This window comes from Phacochoerus africanus, chromosome 4 (genome assembly GCF_016906955.1).
Source record: "Phacochoerus africanus isolate WHEZ1 chromosome 4, ROS_Pafr_v1, whole genome shotgun sequence".
In the NCBI taxonomy this organism is placed as follows: Eukaryota; Metazoa; Chordata; class Mammalia; order Artiodactyla; family Suidae; genus Phacochoerus; species Phacochoerus africanus.
Window position 1 is genome coordinate 92,269,675 of NC_062547.1, and position 20,731 is coordinate 92,290,405.

The 20,731-nt window shown below is 35.7% G+C and overlaps 1 protein-coding gene across 2 annotated transcripts in view; it reads right to left on the minus strand.

The window, feature by feature from the left end:
* The window catches only part of EDIL3 (EGF like repeats and discoidin domains 3), a 438,462-nt gene that overhangs the window by 154,090 nt on the left and 263,641 nt on the right, over nt 1-20,731 (minus strand). For both annotated transcript variants that reach the window (XM_047778233.1, XM_047778232.1), the window contains one exon: nt 297-478. In XM_047778233.1, the coding sequence (XP_047634189.1) occupies nt 297-478 (182 nt within the window). The remainder of the gene's footprint in view (nt 1-296; nt 479-20,731) is intronic.

Genomic DNA, 20,731 nt, shown 5'->3' on the forward strand with positions numbered 1-20,731 from the left:
GCTGCTAAATGTTAACACAGTGTTAATGAAAACACTGTACCTCAAGACAGTAATATCTATAACTCAAGAATTTTAACATCTTTAACTCAATTAATACATTTTAATGGAATGGAAATGAATGTTCACATTTCCCAGAGTTTCAGTTTTTATAGCCAGTGTGGACTCTAGCTAAATCATCCTTTCCTCTGTGACCATGAAGAAAAGTCACACTTTGGGCAAACTCACAATCTTCTTTTTGGAATGACTCTGGTCATTCCTTGGCAATAAACCTTGTCCCATCCCATCCCATCTGTTACCTGAATCCATGGCCATCTGTCATTTTCTGCAGCTGTCCAGGCATTTATAAGCCCCTTCTTATTAAGACGTGCATAGTAGGGATACCACTTCTGGAGTCCAAAAAGAGCTCGGTGGGTAGATGAAGCTGTGATTTGCTGATTTGATATGATTCCACCTTCAATTCCCAGTGGGCCTGAGCATTCTGGGAAAAAAATCAGGGAAAAAAGTGAATGTACGAGAAATAATCTGTATAGAAATGCAGTTATTGGACTTGATGGAAGGTATTTTTAGGAGATTTTAATTTGGACCATCATACCATTTAAGCCCTTCATACTTTAGATTTGTTATTGATAGCTACATGAAGGAAGTAATTCTTACTTCTCAAGTCTCTTCTTTCTTGGCTTTGAATTTGGCAGCTGAACAGACATGACCCTCTGTACTAGGATTCTGTGTTGTACGGTGTTACTTTTGCTGATCATATCAACAAAAGTGTGATGTCCTTAAAAGGTCTATCCCATACATTATATTCCCATTAACACACCTCATAAATCATAATTCCTCAATAAATATCTGTTGATCCACTATTTCCTGACTTGCCTATATCTGAGTTTTGTATCAAAGTTATTTTTGTATTAACTTAGCATTTCTCACTACTGTAAGAGTTTAACTTAAATTTTTATAACCACTGTCAGTTATGCATTCACAAAAAGGGCAATATGTAAAATCTGTCAACATTTAAAACTATTATAATAACTTGTGATATGCTATAAGAAATAGAAAATAGGTAGACAAATTATTTTTATAAAGTAAGCAGGTATACTTTCTGGCATTATTCAGAGCAGTATAAATGTTACTCAGTAAATAAAATATTAACGTATTTACAGTTCTAGTATTTTTAATTCAAAATTCACAGCTCTAGGGATTCTGCACTTACGTATTAGCTGTTTTATTTTTCTTTAAATTTGCAACTTGGAAATTCAAGAAAAATTTCCTAATAAAAATTTAAAATGCTAAGATTAAAGTATAATAAACTCACAGTACATGTTCTCAAATACAAAATGTGTCTAGATTTTAAACTTAGAAATGAAGGTAAATCAAGGTAAAAATTAGATAAGCAGTAAATATATATATAATATGTATGATATATAAGATATATATTTGAATTTCCTAATTATTTCACAAAATTTCACCAGAAATAACACTTACATTAAGTTCAGTTTTGGAAATTCAAAGTAATATGATATAATGAAAAATAATATGTGGTTTTCTTAATTTCATTAACATTTCATATATAACTATATTCAGTGTTTTGCCAATTTAGATTTGTGTAATAAATGTAATAATCCTATTGAAAATACATAATAATGCACCAGAATTCCTGAAAATATGAAAGGAGTATATTGCTATTATTAAATGTTACTGTATATAAGTCAACTTGATCAGTATTTCCCATCAAGTATATTTTAGAACTTAATTACTACTGAAATCCAGCAATTAAATGTTTACACTCAGATTGAGGTAGGAAATATGAAAGGAAAATATGAAAGTCTGCTGCTAGGCTATAGTATTCGAAAAAATTTACACAGATATTTCTCACTGTTAACCATTATTTTCTCTAAGCATAAACATGTTTCTTTTTTCTATCCCATGCTCAGATAATAAGTATCTCTAAGCATATTACTTATTAACATTCCTCCATTGGATTTAAAACCTTTAAACACTTTGTAAAAAGAAAAATATGCGGATAAGTAGTCATCTTAACCAATAGTTATCAGTAAAGATGACTAACACAGCAAAAATTGCACCTTCGTGATTGACAACTGACAAATCATTCACTTGTTAAATTAAATGTGGATAGAAATATCTTGTCTAAAGCATGTATTTAGAACTCTTTAGCACTTAATAAAGGTGTACCATATCATTTTGAAGTCATTAAATTAAGAAAGCACTCATTTTTAGAATCTCTATATTAAGAGTCACAAATAATGATCTGATTTTCACATTCCAAAAAAATTAACATTGAAATCGCAAATGTTGAGTCTTTGAATTCATGCTTTGTTTTGCATTTCAAACTTCAAGATCTTTACAGATTTCAAAAAGCACTAAGAAACTTTCATGATGACACTTTGATTTTAAGTAACTGCAGGAAGCTGGCTTTTTAAGACTCTTGCTATTAAAAAGAGTCTCAAGGATGCTTGTCCTTGATTTGTACAATGTTTGGATGGAAAAATGCAGCAGGCAAGGAGGCCATTTATTGTAGGCCAGTCAGTGTAACGACAGAGCTAGAGAGCCAGTTTTGATTAATTAAACTGCAAGATAGCCTTAGAGAGAACTTTGTACCGTTTAGTTGTGTACTACTTATTAACTTATGCTGAGCTGGATATCCTCACTGAATTTGTAACCATTTTAAAAGAAATTAGACCTCACCGCACTATTAGTATGTCTATGTTGTTAGTACTCTTAACCTACCAATTTCCCCTTATTAGCTACCGTATTAGCAAACACAATGGCTGCAAAAGGCAGCATTCACACACTGGCCAAATACTACCAAGAAATTTAAAACATATATTTCCATTTTTTTTTTTACTCTGCCATAAGTCTCCTAATCTTTATCACGCCACCAATAGTCATTTGTTCAAACAAAATATAATTCAAAAAAATACCCTGATAAGGTATATTTATATAGGGCTTCACAGCTTCCAAAGCATTTTCACATGAATTACCTCCTTGCTGTGATGTCAAATGGATGAATATTTCTTTTCTCACCCTCAATTTCACAAGGTTTTTTTAAAACAAATTTTTGCAACATTCATTTACATACTCTATTGTATGTAGCCAATCAGAATCCCAGTAGTAGGAACACCACTCTATAGGAGGTTCTTAACCAAAGGGTGAGCATGTGAGCTATCAGCTTAATTCCTTACAAATTGAGTGGTTCTCAATTTTTCTCATTTTAAAAACTGTGGTTATGGTGACACCTAATTCATCAACTGTGAGGTAATGAAAGGTAAACAGTACTTTGCCTTTACAAGAATAAATTGTTAATAATGAGCTTGGGTCTGCAAGGTCACTTGCATGTTTCTCTTGAGAGTAGAGGTGACTCTGGCCTTTTAGCTCCTGTGGAGCAGGCACTGGATCTTACACTGCTGCACTCTGAGATGATCACAGTGGCTTAGCTCGGACACAGGAAGAGCTCAATATATATGTGCTGAATATTCCTAAACACTAAACTAATAAGGAAATCCAAGTCTTACACTGTATTTCACACTGGAAAGTTGTCACAACAGCAGCTTTTCTTCACTAATCATTTGGACCACAATCAAATGGATGTCATCATAATAAAAGGTTCAAAATCCAATTTCCTTTTGCCTGTGCTATCCACTTCCCCAATGTCCTATTAAATACAGCAGTTATAAAAACTAATGAAGGCATTGCAATTCAGAATGAAAATGATTATACACCTAAGATTAAGTGACCTTAAGCGGTGAACAATAAGATGCTTAAAAGAAAGGTAATATGGAGATGTGTGTTGCTATCACTATGAATAAATGAGGCAAGGATATGAAATAGTACCTAAGGAAAAACAGTGTAAGATGAGCATTCTGAAGTTTGAAAAGTGCATCCACATGTGTTCCCTCCCATAATCAAAATAGTATTTCAAGGAAAAAAGTTATCATGTCTATTTCATAAGTGAAGAAACCTGTGAGGAGGGAAGTTAAACTCATAAAAGATGAGTCTGGAATTTAAGTCAGATGCTCATCTGTGCCAAAAGGAAATAATATCAAATGACAGAGTGAAAGAGGTCAGTCATTCTTTAGAAGTTGATTCTGAATCTTTTCTGTCTGCTGTGATTTTATTTGGGGATGTGTGCATACACATAGTAGGATGGAGGCCAGAATTAACATGAAGGAAACATGCAGGATATCACTAGTGGTACTCAGAGTGTGACACAGCTTCCATAAATTGGGATACACTAAAATAGTAGACAATAGTCTGCAGCAGTGGGTTACAGAAGTAAACACTGAGGTATTGTGGTGGTCTGTGTCTCTTTACAGGTGTTAAAAAAATTGACCTGCTACAACTATTGACCTATATACTGTTTATCTAATATGAACTGGCTTATTCAGTCCTAATTTATTGACTTTTTACTATATGTCCATCTCTACATTGATCTATTCATCCATTCACTTAATTCAGTTTTGAAAAAAAAGCCAATTTATTAAAGACATTCTATACAGGTGCTTTTCTAGGCAGAAAGCTCAGGTGTCAGATTCCAGTGGAGAGGCAAACTATAAACACTTAAATAAATAAAGATGGTCAGTGAAGAAAAAAAGGATGAACCAGGTGAGGATGCCAGGTGATCAGAGAAGGCCTTTCTGAGGAGTAACACTAAATATGATCTCTGAGTGAGAAGCAGGAGTTGGCTACTGTACTAGTTTCCTGAAGGAGCTTTTAGTGAAGTGGGGAGACACAAAGAAATAAAAACATTGTAATATTATATGAAGACACTGTGACGCTGGAGGCATGGGATTCAATGGGAGAATGGAAAAGGGAATTATAACCCAGCTTGGGCTTCAGGGAAGGATTCCTGGGAAAGAGAAGGCACTGATATATTGAATGAAAAAGGGGGGACAGCCTGGTATGATTAGGAATGTGGAGGCAGTTCAATATTACTATACAAATTTACAGTAACCAAGACATGGAAATAACCTAAATGTCTATTGACAGATGAATGGATTAAGAGGATGTGGTATATATACACAATGGAGTACTACTCTGCCATAAAAAAGAACAAAATAATGCCATTTGCAGCAACATGGATGGAACTAGAGACTCTCATACTAAGTGAAGTAAGTCAGAAAGAGAAAGACAAATACCATACAATATCACTTACATCTGGCACAAATAAACCCTTCCACAGAAAATAAACTCATGGAATTGGACAACAGACTTGTGGTTGCCAAGGGGGCAGGGGAGGGAGTGGGATGGACTGGGAATCTGGAATTAATAGATGCAAACAATTGCATTTGGAATGGATAAACAATGAGATCCTGCTGAATAGCACTGGGAACTATATCTAGTCATTTATGATGGAGCATGATAGAGGAAAATGTGAGAAAAAGAATGCATATATGTATGTGTGACTGGGTCACTTTGCCATACAGTAGAAAACTGACAAAACACTGTAAACCAGGTATAATGTAAAAAAATAAAAATCATTAAAAAATAAAGGTGTTCCTTAAAGTTATCAAATATAAAAAATTTACTAGACTAAGGCAGGTTGGTCAGGGGATGGTTAAGGATGGAGTGAAGTTGCAGAGACACTAGATTATTTTGCTGAAGAGCTTGCTGAGAAAAAACTTATTCTATTAGTGATGGGAAGTGTTTGAAGGATTCTAACTATGGTCATATTTTCATTTAATGCATGGGATTTAAGAGGGGACAAGACCATGTCCAAATGGCAAGCTGCTACCACAGTCCAGGTGAAAAATAATGCAGGTCTGAAAGAAAAATGGAAAAGAGGAAGAGTTCAAAGCATATTTGGAAGTTAAAATTGAGCAGAGGCAGTAATAATTAGGTATAGAATGAAGGAGAGCAATGGAGTACCTTCAAGGGTGACAGACAGCCAAGAGCAGAGAGCACCTCCCAACTAAGTGATTGGCCATGTCTCATAGGTAAAGCTAATTCCTCTCAAGATTTTTATCAAAAAAATATTCTTGGAGTTCCCTCGTGATGCAGTGGTTAACGAATCTGACTAGGAATCACAAAGTTTGGGGTTCGATCCCTGACCTTGCTCAGTGGGTTAGGATCTGGCGATGCTGTGAGCTGTGGTGTAGGTCGCAGATGCGGCTTGGATCCTGCGTTGCTGTGGCTGTGGTGTAGGCCGGCAGCTACAGCTCCGATTAGACTCCTAGCCTGGGAACCTCCATATGCTGCAAGGGTGCAGCCATAGAAAAGGCAAAAAGACAAAAAAAAAATTATTCTTGCTGTTGGATTCAATTTGAAAGGACCTGATTTTGTCCTACCTGCTATTGTTATGTAGCACTTGGCCAACTACATTCATGTCTACCAGGCAGCCAGGACTGGGCTGAAAGGTGAAAACCTGCTTCTATGCTGAAGCCACACCCAGAACTTCCCTGCCCTACCCACAGCTCCAGTAGGTGTGTCTGTCTCTGTTGTCTCACAATTGCAGACCCTCCCCCTCCTTTGTCAACAGGGATTATAGCCCTCATAGTACTCAGCAGTGGGCCTCCTTTTTAGGAGAAAATTAATTTCTTAAAATAAACATAAAAGGCAAATAAATAGTAAAAAATGCAGCCAACATCACATTTTACTTATGTCATTTAGTTTTCAATTAAAAAAGTATTTCATCTAGTCTTTCAAGAGTACACAGATACCAGGGCCTTTAGAAATTGTTTATATGCTGAGCAAAGAGGAAGAACATTTCTTCAGTGACTAAAAAAAAAAATGGACTGAGAGTTAAGTGGGTTACTTTATTTTCAACTAGTTGCCACACAGCAACCAAGGATTTCTGAAATTGTCCACTCTTACCCCTGGAGTGGGCCCAGTGGCAATCTGGTGACTGTCGAACAAGGCAGTAGAATGTGGCAGTCTACATTTTCTGACAATTAGATCTGTGTTTATGTATCTTTGGTATTGTGCTTGCTTTTGTCAGGTTCAACAATAATCCTAAATTAATGAGTCCCATCAACATCGATCACCAGAGGCTTTTAGGCATCATTTACATAATCATTTAAATAACTGCTTTGCCTGAATTGTCTGAGTGGCCTGGAAATGCCTTCTGACCCGGGGCCCTGCTGTTCAGATTAACTGAGCCAGTGAGCAATGTCACCTGGCAGGCTGAGCAAGAGCAGCTGGACCAGCTGGGGCCAAGTCTCATGCGCCCTCCCCTGAGAAGCTTCTCTGCCTTCGCCAGGTCCAGGCGAATAAAGGAGCTTCAAAGTAAAGTCCTTCTCACTCTGAGGACTCATTCTCTGGAATGTGGCAAAGGATGGCGTCTGGATTCTATTGATCTTGCAGCTGACAAGGAAGCAGTGCCTCGAGATGTCTCACATCTTGTTCCTGAGTGTGCTGATGAAGCCTTTCAAATAAGGGAGATGCTCGGCTGAATCCGTAAAGGAAGGTACTGCTGTCATTGGTTCTGTCTCAATATCCAGACCTCTTCAGAATGAAAGGATTTCAAATTAAAGCCATGTAAGAAGCAAATCTTTAAACATCTCCCGTCCTCTCTTTTCTCTGAGCATCTCATCTTCTTGCAGGAGAGTGAGTCCGATGCGGTGCTTAGCGTAGCACGATAATTGTGCTGAGCACAAGCCCTGGCGAAGGAATTACTGATGACCTCCAGCACTGCAGAAATGAATGCTGATTCAAGCATAAACTTCCCTCTGTGCCACTTGGATCGCAGCCTTTCTCTCATTCCTAGTGTTCTATTTTAGAGTTGTCTTGAGAATAGGTTCTAAACTGATGAGGAGGGATCAAAGCCACTATTTCTCACTTGGGGGCCCAGGAGTTAAAAAAAAAAAAAAAAGGAGCCCTGAAGGTTTTTTTCTTATAAGTTTTGTCACTTAAGTCCCCTCATCCCCCCACACTTGCTGATTTCTCTCATGCTTCATTTTTCCAGGATTAGGAAGCCCTGCCAGAGGAAAGATGACAAGGGACAGAATGACCACCGGAAGCATAAAAAAGGCTGATCTTGGGCATAGGGTTTGGATGCACTGGGTTGGTGGTGGGAGCCACGGGAGCTGGGAAGGAGCTCTCTGGACATGATGTGAGAATGTGAACGTGGATGGAAACAGCCTTCCTTTCACTCACAACCTGCCTCCCACCCCACATGGAGCATTCCTGGGGGTCAGCTGCCCCTCACTGCCTTGGGAGTAATCACCTTAACAGGACTGAGTGTGAAAATGGCATTTGGTGATGTTTATTTCTCTCCACACTTAGAGAATGCTTCTCTAAGTGTGGACACAGATTTCACATACAGCCGGAGTCATACTGCTAGGGGAAGCGAATACTTGCAAAATCATCAAAATAGTTTTCAAAAATTAGTCAAGCTTATTTGGAATTCATAGAAAATGCATGTGTACTTTGGAAAAAACGCTCTTTGCATCAGAGGGGCTGCTTACCCTTGATAAATGCTAATATTCTTCACCATCTTGAAGGCTGATTCTGCGATAGGGGGCCACTGAAGAATCTCCTCCATTCTATTAAGAACTGTACCCTACTTTTTTCAATATTGGGAAGCTCAGCAGTGCCCAGGACAAGTGATGAGCAACAACTAGTTCTACATATTTTTTCTCTTAGATAATAAACTTCTACCTAAAGGTAGAAACCATGCCTTTTGCATTATTTATGTTTCCAGAGCACTTAGCACAGTGCCTTACAATTGGCAATTCTCAATATCGTGGGTTAATGTAAATTAAAATAAATCATTGCTTTTTTTGGAATTACTTCTCCTCCTGTAGTGAAACTGAATTAATCTCCTGAATGTGGATATTATCACTCTAAGGATTCAACATACTAGGTGGGAGTTAAAATCAGAAATATTGTCTTAGTATGCTGGAATGCTTGAAATATGTAAGAATTAGCTCTTGGGGGTAGGAGAAATATCATATTTAGAATGAAAACCAGCATTCACAAAGCTACCAGTTCAATTATCAGCCATCTATCTCTTTTCCTGTAAAAATGTGATTATGCTTTTTTTCACATTGTGTTATCTCAAGTCAATTATGATGTACTATCATTTTAAATCAATTGCTGTAAATTCAGGAAAAATTAAACTCATGAATAAGCTGAATTATAACAGGGAATTGTCCATTAATATTTCCCCAAGCTAATTTTTGAGCATAATGATACAGAATGATAGTGTTATTTAAATAGCAGAGCCTATGGACTTTAGTATCCAAAGGCCAAAATTTGTATTCAGATAATTCACAAAAGTCAAGAAAATCTAATACCATCATTCTATCACAGTTAACAGAACTGCCACAGGACAATCAAAGAGTGCATTTTATTTTGTTTAAGATGCCTTCTTTCAAAAAAGGAAAGCATATGGGCTTTTCAAGCACTGAGTGTATTTGCAGCCAGGCAAGATCTCAGTAACTTGTACTCAGGATTCCACTTATACACTGCACAATTCATCTTCTACCAACTATGAAGATAACAACATGGTTTGATGAAACATTTGTCTGTAGAGTCAAAAGCCTGCAATTCAAAAACCTGCAGATGTATACCTATTCCTGGCTTCTGACAAAACATAATCTGCACAAGAAAGAGCTAAAAAGGGGTATAATGCCAAGGTAAATGCTAAATGTGGGACTCCATTGCTTCAAGAAACATGAATCGAATACCAAATGTAAATATTCAAATACTGCTGTGCACAAGACATTTTTCCACGCTTAAAAGTTATTTACATCTGTTAAGTTTTTTGCTAAATGCCTATCAGGATAAGTACTGCAAGGCATTGCCTCGGATGTTTTGTTATAAAGCCATATGCCTGGCATGTCAAACACAGATTTTTATTTGAGAGATAAATCATTGCCCTAAATCCAAATATCAGCTATCTAGCCATTTTCTTCTGTGCAATATAGCTATGCTTTTCTTCACATTGGATGTTATCACAGCTCAAGTATGAAGTCTCAGTGTTCCAAAGGTCAAAAGAAACTAAGCAAGAAGAGAATAAATAGGAAGCCATTGCAGATGACAAGGTACCACATAAGGAAGCCTCTTTAATGCTAGGAAATCCTTAGGAAAGTTAGGGGAACAAAGGATGGAAAGCAAAATGGAGCCTAGAAGTGCACGGCAGATGATCTGATTATGAATTTTAGAAATATCAACATGTACATTCACTCCTAAAAATATGGAGAGCTGTTTGTCATACAGAAAATAAGTAGACAACACTCATTGGTCAGAGAGGCATTAGGGTTGGAGAAGGGAACTGCAAGTTCTCCCAAGTAATTTAAGTCCATATCACAACTTCAGCTTTTTTGTTTTCCCTCTTTCCAAACTAAATAAAAAATAAAATATTTTTTATACTTCCAGTATAGAACTGAGGCAGAGGATGAAGTCTTGAAAATAACACATTTATAAATTGAACATTCCTAGAGAATAAAGCATCACAAATGCTTTGCATATATTATTTGCAATGGTTTGGTAGTTCTGAAAGGGAAAATCCAACATAGAAGTTTAAACAAGACAAATGTTAAGGAGCTCCTGTTGTGGCACAGTGGTTAACGAATCCGACTAGGAACCATGAGGTTGCAGGTTCGGTCCCTGCCCTTGCCCAGTGGGTTAAGGATCTGGCGTTGCTGTGAGCTGTGGTGTAGGTTGCAGACGCAGCTCGGATCCTGAGTTGCTGTGGCTCTGGCGTAGGCTGGCGGCTACAGCTCCGATTAGACCCCTAGCCTGGGAACCTCCATATGCCACAGAAGCAGCCCTAGAAAAGGCAGACAAAATAAAGAAATAAATAAAAACAAAAACAAATGTTAAGCTACTAAAACAAAGCATGCTTTATGAATTTTATAGAAAGAACATTCCTGAAGAATTGAATAAAATTTGATAACAAACCTGTAGAAGCTAAGCCAGTTTTTCATATATTGTCTCTTATACAAGATTCATGAGAGATCTGTTTTATAATATAATTAATATAGGTCAGCCTATTAAAATAGGAAATTTAACTTCTGCTTCTTCTCAAAGTTATTATATATAATGATACATAGATTCTGATATTATGTTATGTTCAGGTTAAATGTTCATTTTTGTTGAACAATATTTGTAGAAAAAATAACTAAAGTATGCATCAGCTACTTAATAATGCACTCATACATTTCAGATAAGTAAAAGTATTTAAAAATTATAAATCTGGATTTGAATCTTTAGCTGCCGGAGTTCCCTTGTGGCACAGCTGGTTAAGGATCCAGCATTGTCACTGCAGCGGCTCTAGTTACTGCTGTGGTGCAGGTTTGACACCTGGCTGGGGAACTTTCACATGCCGTGGACACAGTCAAAAATAAGAAAAAAAAATCTTTAGCCGCTGAAAAGAGTATGGACTACTAGCTATGTTCAACAAAATATGAATAATGGGATATATTGCTATTTTCTGATATGTTCAAACAAAATATATTATCATTATGTGGTTTTATCTAATGATTAAACAAATAAATAGGCTTCTTAAAAACTTACATTAAAAATCAATGACGAATATAAAATTAAACTACAAATAATCCTATGACTGCCCATTAGGACATTATAAACCTTAAAAAACTCAAAACTAGAATCTCATGCTTTTTCTTAAGATTTTAATTAAAAAAGAACTTAAAGTTTCTCTTATTTTGGAATTATGTGAAAAACTGGCTTCTCCAGAAGTTTTCATCTTACCATCTCACTCAAGTTGGATAGCTCACTATCCTAGTTATATATTTACAAGATTAACCAGGAGTTAGTAAGGGCCAACAAGTCACAAACACAAAATACAGCACAGTCATTAACCTAAAATGAAGATGGAAAAATTATTACCTTTAAAATTTCCTGCACAAATGAGGAAAATACTGACTTGCTTGTCTTAGGAATCCTTCACTTTATTCAAATGTGTCAAAAAATATTAAAAGCAGTTATTGTTATTTTGTAATTTAGTCTTTAGGATATAGATATTATTTTTAATATACAGAGGTGATATGTTACATAAAAATAAATGGAGCCAGGGATATAAATTTCTTTGCATTACTAAGAAAATATTTCATTAGTTGAATTTTTTTTTTCACTTACTAAAAACCTCATTAGAAATAGAAAAAAAAATGACTATGTGAACTACAAACTGTTCATGTAGGGGGTTATGACAATATATCCTTGGTGCCACTATACTTTCAGAAGTTATCTGCTCAGATGCAAAGATTAAAAAAAAATAGAACCACTCATTTTATACTAATAGATTTAAAGGTCTATAATTTCATAGGACCATACATACAATTTGCAAATGTAAGTAATTTAGTCTGGGGAAAAAGGTAACAATTAAGTGTACTATACAGGTGACTTGTGAAGCGTGTAAAGTAACTTATTGAGTCTTGGCAAATTTTCTATTATATCAGTACAAGACTATTTTCTTTTTTTTTTTTTTTTTTTTGGTCTTTTGTTGTTGTTGTTGTTGCTATTTCCTGGGCTGCACCTGCGGCATATGGAGGTTCCCAGGCTAGGGGTCTAATCAGAGCTGTAGCCACCGGCCTACGCCAGAGCCACAGCAACGCGGGATCCGAGCCGCGTCTGCAACCTACACCACAGCTCACGGCAACGCCGGATCATTAACCCACTGGGCAAGGGCAGGGACCGAACCCGCAACCTCATGGTTCCTAGTCGGATTCGTTAACCACTGCGCCACAACGGGAACTCCCAAGACTATTTTCATTTCAATTTTAGTTAAGGGCATGAATGAAAATGCTGTTCCAGATATCTGTATTTTTTAAAAATCTGAGTGATGCTAATATATAGCAAAATATGGAAACTGTGAGTTAATCATCCACATTATTGGGAGAATAACACCCATCTTAGCTTTGTTCCATAGGTTAGAAACAATACATGGTAAGCACATCATAAACCACAGAGCAATCAATATGCCCTTACTGAATGGTGACTCTTACACTGTAGTTGCTATGGTTCTTATTTTGTTGTTTTAAAGCAAATGTTAGAGTTAAAAGTAATAGATGGGAGGTGTCGACTTCCACTATGACTTCTGGAAGATGCAAGATTTAAACCTACCACCAGTTCCACCAGATTTTAAATGCATTCACTTCTTATTCAGGAAATAAAAGAAGAGTAGAACATCTATTCTCATTTCCCATACAAAACAGTCTTGAATAAAAATTAAAATACATAATAAGCACAATTATTAATCACGAACAGTTTCTGAAATGACTCAAAATGTCATGCCACTTGGTGCCTCCTTAATACCGTATTCATCATCAGATAATTCTGTCACTAAAGCACTCAAATTGTCAGATAAATCTCTGCCTGGGGGAAATATAAACTATAGCTTCTTATAATGAATGAAAACGAAATGATTCCCCACAGTATATTCCCAGACTCACTGGAAATAAAAATAACTAATTAAATAATCTCTTTTTAAAATAGGTCTGTGTCTGGCAGGTAGTTTTCTTCATTGTGGTACAAAATAGGGATCTCTCCTATGGAAAAGTCTCCTATTAACACTCTGATAAACCAGATTACAGCTCTGAAAAGGGCCTTTATAATCAAGTTTTTTCCCAATTTAATATCTGAGTAATCCTATCTTTAGGTTAGATGGAGATGCAGTTTTAGCTGGAGGCAATTTTGTTGCAGTAATCAAAGAAATCTCATTTCCTCAAGTCCATAACTGAACGCAAAATAATAAACCATTTCCCCCCAAATTGAATAATATCTGGTTCCCATATCTTTAGCATAAACTTTTTTGTTTCATCATGACTTATTTTTCTGTTCCATGTGAAAAGAATGTTAATACACACTGTTTAGATTTCCAAGGACACAGGGGGAATGAATTGGAAGAAAAAAAATCATGAAATGCCCCTTGGCACCTAGCCGACACTCTTTACGATCTGATTTTGAGATATAAGAAGACCATGGATGAATACTGGTTTCTTATGATGTGTCAAATAAACAAACTAAAATGAAGAGACAGTTTCAGAAGAAACTTCTTTGCTCCAAAACTATAGATCTCTTCTCTCACAGGCACTCCTGAATAATAAAAATGAAACCTGTACACATTTACTGCAAAGAAAAAATGTCTGGGGTTTCAACCTCAAAAGAACTCCATGGGAGTTCCCATCGTGGCTTAGCAGAAACAAATCCAAGAAGGAACCATGAGGTTGTGGGTTTGATCCCTGGCCTTGCTCAGTGGGTTAAGGATTCTGTATTGCAGTGAGCTGTGGTGTAGGTCGCAGATGCGGCTTGGATCCTGCGTTGCTGTGGCTCTGGCGTAGGCTGGCAGCTGTAGCGCCAATTCGACCCCTAGCCTGGGAACCTCCATGTGCCGCGAGTGTGGCCCTAAAAAGCAAAAAAAGAAAAAAAAAAGAAAAATCAAAAAATAAAAAGAACCCCATGAAGAGTAGTTTCATTCCCAATTTTAATTAAGGCAACTGAGGCTCTGAGAGGGTAATTAAGTCCCCAAAAATCACAGAGCCAAGATTTGGCCTCAGGTATATCTATTACAAAAGGTCATCATAAACACTGTGTTACAATGTGCTGGGGGCAGTCTGTTTGCTGCATGTTTTAAGCAGTGATCAGAATGACAAGAAGGGCACTTGGCTATTACCTTTATAAAGATGTAGTGTACTAATCTAACTCACTTTGTGCTCTTCACCACTGTTTCTGCCATGGCTTGTAGACTGAAGGTTTGACATCAATTATTATTCATTCAATGTTTTAGAATTTGTTCGACCTCTTCTTTGTGCAAGGCAGAGGCATAATATTTTATACTTTGGTCTTTTAAGGTTCAACACGATTATACAGCTGGGAGTAACTTAGCAGAAACTAATTTAAAGTTAGCATCACTTTATAACTGGAGATCCATAGGAAAGGTCTGGTGAACTGCCTACCTGAAGGATTTCTACAGCTTTAATTTTCCTCTCTCCCTGGCTTTTTATTTTCTCTCTACAATATACAAACTGCTTTCATATTTGTGTTTATAACAAAGCCAGTGATGACATAGGGCATTCTTTCTGTTTAACAAAATGCCTCTGGCTAAATTGTGGAAGCTACTGTTTTCTGTGTTAGTGTCTTCAAACAAGAAATTAGCATCTGGGTAAGTATCACAACATTAATCTAATTTAGGATACAAAAATAAAAGTTTATAATTTCCAAAATTTGTGTCATTGCTTTCTCAAGAACTTTGTGTTTTAACCCCAGAAAGCTGTTGCAGTCGCTATTAATTTTTGTTTTCATTAGCTTGGTGTACAATAATCACTACAGAAATATAAACAAATACCAATTCAACATTCATTTGCACATACACTTGCATTCCCCAAGTATATTTCTCTTCTCACATATTCACTTTAGTGTAGACCCAATATTTATTATCTGTGCTAATAGATTAAAAAGTAAATATGAAGAAATCAATTGATTATATTTATTTCACATACCTTGTGATCCTCTTAAAATTCAGTTTTAACTCCCATTTTTCATAAGTCTATGACTAATTTATAGATGAATTATGAACTGAAATATGATTTTTTGCAGTATTTAACTTCTATCAATACTCTTTGGTTAAGGTAGAATACTTAAAAAAAAAAATTCATTTTGACCAGTAATAAAAGCTGCCTTGTTGACAATTTACTTGGCTAGCCAGTTCCTGGAATTCCAAAAACTGTATGTACTATTATATTCTTGGGAGTAGAGAGGCTGTGACTAGAATGTAAAACAGTCACTCTTTTTTACTTTATGTGTTGTTAAAAAGTGTAAGACCAAGCCTATAAATTTTTGCAATTAAAAAAAATTCAGTTTTCTCTCTCTCTCTCTCTCTTCCCCTCTCCAAGATTATTTACTCTAGCTCTCTCAAGAAGTCTTAGCCACTCAACTGCCTGGGTTTGTCAAATGTCCAATCTATCCACAAAGGGATTGTAGTTGTTATAGAGATGAGGAAGGGAAACACAGTGAAGAGACAATGTCTATCCTTGCAAAACTTCAGATCTGAAATGGGATTTGGCCAACCAGGTACACCGAAGACATTCTCTACAAAGAACAAGGTAATAATAAATAAATATTGTAAGGGTAGCCTCTGGTGGCATCTTGCAACTAATGGATTTAAAAGGACTCCTTTCAAAAGAAAAAGAAATTAAAACTTAATTTTGTGTTTTCTGAGTATTCTTTTTAAATTCGGGTATTATATATACATATATATTATATATATATATATTATTCTTTTTAAATTCGGGTATTTTATATATATATATATATATATATATATATATATATATATATATATATATATATATATAAAACTTTGTGGTCAGAAAAAATTTTAAAGACATAAAGGTCATTCAAAATAATTGCAATGTCCACAGTTTTTCAAGTTGTACTTTCAGAGATGCTATCACCTGTTGCTAAGAGTACAGAGAGCGTCAACAGAAACCACCTAATGATACAGAAATGTGTCTAGAAAGAGGTAATGAAACCACTTTCTAACTAAGGTAGGGGTGTGTGTGTGTATGTGTGTGTGTGTGTGTGTAAGAAATGCTGTATAATGATCTTATCAGTTTTAAATTCTTCTAAACACATACCTATATTTGGGAAGAATAATTAATCTGTGGCCAAATATACAGGCTTTTACAGATGGGGCCTGACATAAATAATAGTAAAGTATTCTTACTCACAATAGGAAATAGAATTGGTTAGCATGAATGCATGCATCATTTGCTTTAGTATTAATCCATATTTTTATTCTATTGATTTAAAAATAAAAAATCACTACTTGCATGGCTTGGCTTAATATAAATGCTTGATGGCAGTACATTTTTTTGGAAAGGTAATGTTGCCTAAGTCACTGTTTTGTGACTTAGGAGACAAAGATCCCCTATTGTGTTCCATTTTCTTATGTACCATTAACATATCAATGATTTTAAGATGTATCCCAAATTCAGATGTTGATATGCTTCAATAGAAAGGCATGTATTTTAAAACTGTGGAAATGAGGAAATGTATATGATTTATGTTTATTTTTTCTCTAAGGGGTACTTCTTAAAAAAATTTTTTTTTTGGAAAATTCGGTTTTCCCGTATTACTGGTACTTGGCAACAAGGCAGTCCTGCACTTGATACAGTGAAACCAGAACCACAAAACTCTTTCAGGGCAGATTAGAAACAAAAATCTGAGTACTTATGACCAGACTGGGAAAACAATTTTTTTGTTGTTGTTGTTAGACTGGCTTATCCATTTTATTTGACAGAATTTTATACATTATTCTGTCATATTTTCAGGCAACAATGCCATTATCCCCAGAAGATAAAAAAGTTGTTTTACTTTTTATGAGTAGACCAAACACCAGAACACAGTTAATGTTTCTGTGAGGACTTTTGTAGTGTTCTGCATAGTGAGTGAACTCACGCTCCTAGGATAAAACCCACCTGACTGTTTAAAAAGTTAAATGTGTATAAAAAGCTAGTATTTTGCAATGCTAGGAAAAAGAGTTGAGGCACTAAATGAATTGTTTTTCCTTCTCAGCTGCAATTGTAAGCTTATCACTTTTTTGGTGTTATAAATAGCCTTTTCATGTGCAAGCCAGAGCACTATTTGCTACTCTTTAAAAGAAGCCATCTCCAGCATTTTTAGCAACATGGATGGACCTAGAAATTATCATGGTAAGTGAAGTCAGCCATACAATGAGACACCAACATCAAATGCTTTCACTGACATGTGGAATTTGAAAAAAGGACAGACGGAACTTCTTTGCAGAACATATGCTGACTCACAGACATTGAAAAACTTATAGTCTCCGGAGGAGACAGTTTGGGGGGTGGGGGGATGTGCTTGGGTTATGGGATGGAAATCCTGTGAAACTGGATTGTTATGATCATTACACAACTACAGATGTGATAAATTCATTTGAGTAATTAAAAAAATGTAAAAAAAAGCCATCTCAAGTACAAACATTGTTGTAATTGAAGAATATTCAATACATTGAAATTTATCATTCATGTAAAGGAGGAAACAGTAAAAAATTAGGGAAAAGCAAAAATTTTATGAACATCCATGTGACCTGGAAACAGGAAGAGAGGGAGAATGGGAAAGTAAAACAGAGACTCAAGTGGTACATAAGCCTTCTTTATAGTTTTGGTTCACTTTTAATCTTGAAAACATCCTCTTAATGAGGTAAATTGAGCAGATACATCTTTTCTATAATCACAAAGGCCAGAAAAATGTACATCAGAGCACTATTCCAAATGTCTTAATGTCAAAGACCATGCAGTATATGTTTTGATAATTGTCTCAGCATTGAGCATAATGCTACTGTCACAGTCATGTTGCAAAAGATCTAGGTTGTTAGATGACCAGTCATTTGTACCTTTTCATCCCAGTTCAACATCCAGGGATCTGTGCAAACTTATCCTCCTTAAAGAAAGAAGGCCAAGTAAATGATAGAATCATATGAGCCTGGGAAGCATATACTGCTTAAAATAAACCTAGGTATCAGTATATTCTGAAATAACAACTAAATTCAAAAACAGACTTAATTACATGTTTAGTGACAATGCCGTGATGCTCTCAAACTAATGCGAACATTGACTGAAAATAAAGCTGAATAGATTAGCATTCCTTTTGTTTTTTCACATGTAATGAGTAATCCACATATACTTTGTATTTGATGCTATGATTCTGGACCACTGGAAATTTTGGGTTAACTCATACACAAACTATCATTTTCTAAAGCAGCTGGGATTATGTCACTGGCAACCCAAATACCTAAATTGACTATAAAATTTTATGCAACTGGTTTTGAGAAAATTGAAAAGGTCCTGGTAAGACTGGATGAGCTCCACTTCAGATCAGAGCCTCTGGGTAGGGGAGGAGGATAATTTTTTAGTTTATCTCTTTTCTCTCTGTTAAACATGGGTCACTGTTCATGTCTAACTCAAAATACATATTCTAACTCAGAATACATATTAGAGTTAGACATGAACAGTGACCTGTATTCTTACCAGCAGTGCAGGTCTTGTTTCAAACTTTCTAAACCTGCACAGCTGATGAGAATCAGCAATGGGTTTAAAAAAAAACAAAAACAAAAACCTCAACCCTGCTTATAAAAACTCCTGTAAACACAGTGACAAAAACATTGCTTAATAGTATCATTCTCTGCTATTTTTCTTATTATTTTTGTATAAATGGAACTAGAGAACAACATTCAGAAGCAAAGCCAAAAGTGGACATCTAATGAAAATGGATCATTAATAGTTTTTCTTTCCAAAAGTTCCATCTATATTACATAGGAAGGAAAAATATCTTTTGAAACCAGGAAGTGAATAATTCAGGGTTCTGAACTTTTTCTGCATTATGGACACTTTCATCAGTCTTGTGAAGCCTAGAGACCCTTCTCAGAATAAGGCTTTTTTAGTGCATAAAATGAAATGAACAAAAGCACAAAGTAATTACAAAATATTTTAAAATGTGTGACACAGTAATGCATGTGCATATCTATTAAAACATTACATAACAGAGGTGGTGGCAGGATTACTATAGCTCCTTATTAGTGAAAGATGTAAATGGTATTTCCAGCTCCGTCCAACAGACATAATGTGGTATAAACATACCTGTGATTTCTATTAGTGATAGTCACTGGTATTGCTAATGTGAGGATTGGCTGTTGCCTTTATTTGTAATGGATGGAAAAGCTAAGGTTCATGTAGCCATTAGTAAAAATAAACATGCTATTTTTTTTCATCAAAAAACGTAGATCCCCTGAATTCTATACACCCTTGAGGGTCCTGTGACCTCGGTCAGAAACTTTGCATTAAGTACTTAAAGGGGTGGGACTGAGAACATCCTTTATATTAAACCCTGCAGGAAAGTGCCCATGTTTTGTTAAGCCGACAACTATTAACAATGGTAGAACCAGCAATAACTCTAATGGGAAAGGAAATGGCATTATTAAGTTACTGCTGAGTGGATATGAGGCAACATTTATACAGCAAATAGCCATTTTATGGATGTTTAAAAAATTGCATGTCTGAGTATACCAAAAAAATGCAAAGTGAATTTTATTTTTAACAAACTACCCCAAATATCCTTGGATTTCTTGGAGCTAAGAGGTGAGGTTTCACTTCTTTGGTGTTTTGTAGTTAGATAATAGTGCTGAGTATTTATAGGCTCCCTTATATAAGTATAGTTCTATCCATTTTTCTTGTCAGAATAGTTTATTTTCTGTCCCTGCTCCTGTTTTCCTTGAATTTTAGGACTGAATTTACTGACTTTGTCTGGCTCTACTTCTTTTTATAGAACCATATTCCTCAAGTCAATTTATTTTTAAGTTGGATACTTTATGTGTCCATTCCCGTTAGAGCTCTAAAAAGAATGTGTATTATTGACCAGATAAAGCTATTAAGGTAACTATTAGGAAATTTATTTTTAGGTCCTTGGCCACCTTAACAGCTCTTTGGGGTTTAGGATAGGCTCAAAGTCGAGTGCACTATAACCTGGGAGGAGCTGCTCTGTGGCTGTTATTTCCTCCTCGGCACCTGCTCTATCTGGAATAGCTAAAATTTGGCATTCTCTCTACCACCCACCACAATTATTTAAGGACTATTAATGATGTGAGGCTCCAAATTAAAACGTCTTTTCTTAGGTATCCATTCCCTTGACCAGCTCCTGCTTGGGAAAGGTTATTTTCTTTGCCCTAAGTCTTTATTCTCTTTCTCTGATTACTCTTTTATTTAATTTGTGACTTATTTCTAGTTCCCTTGAAGAC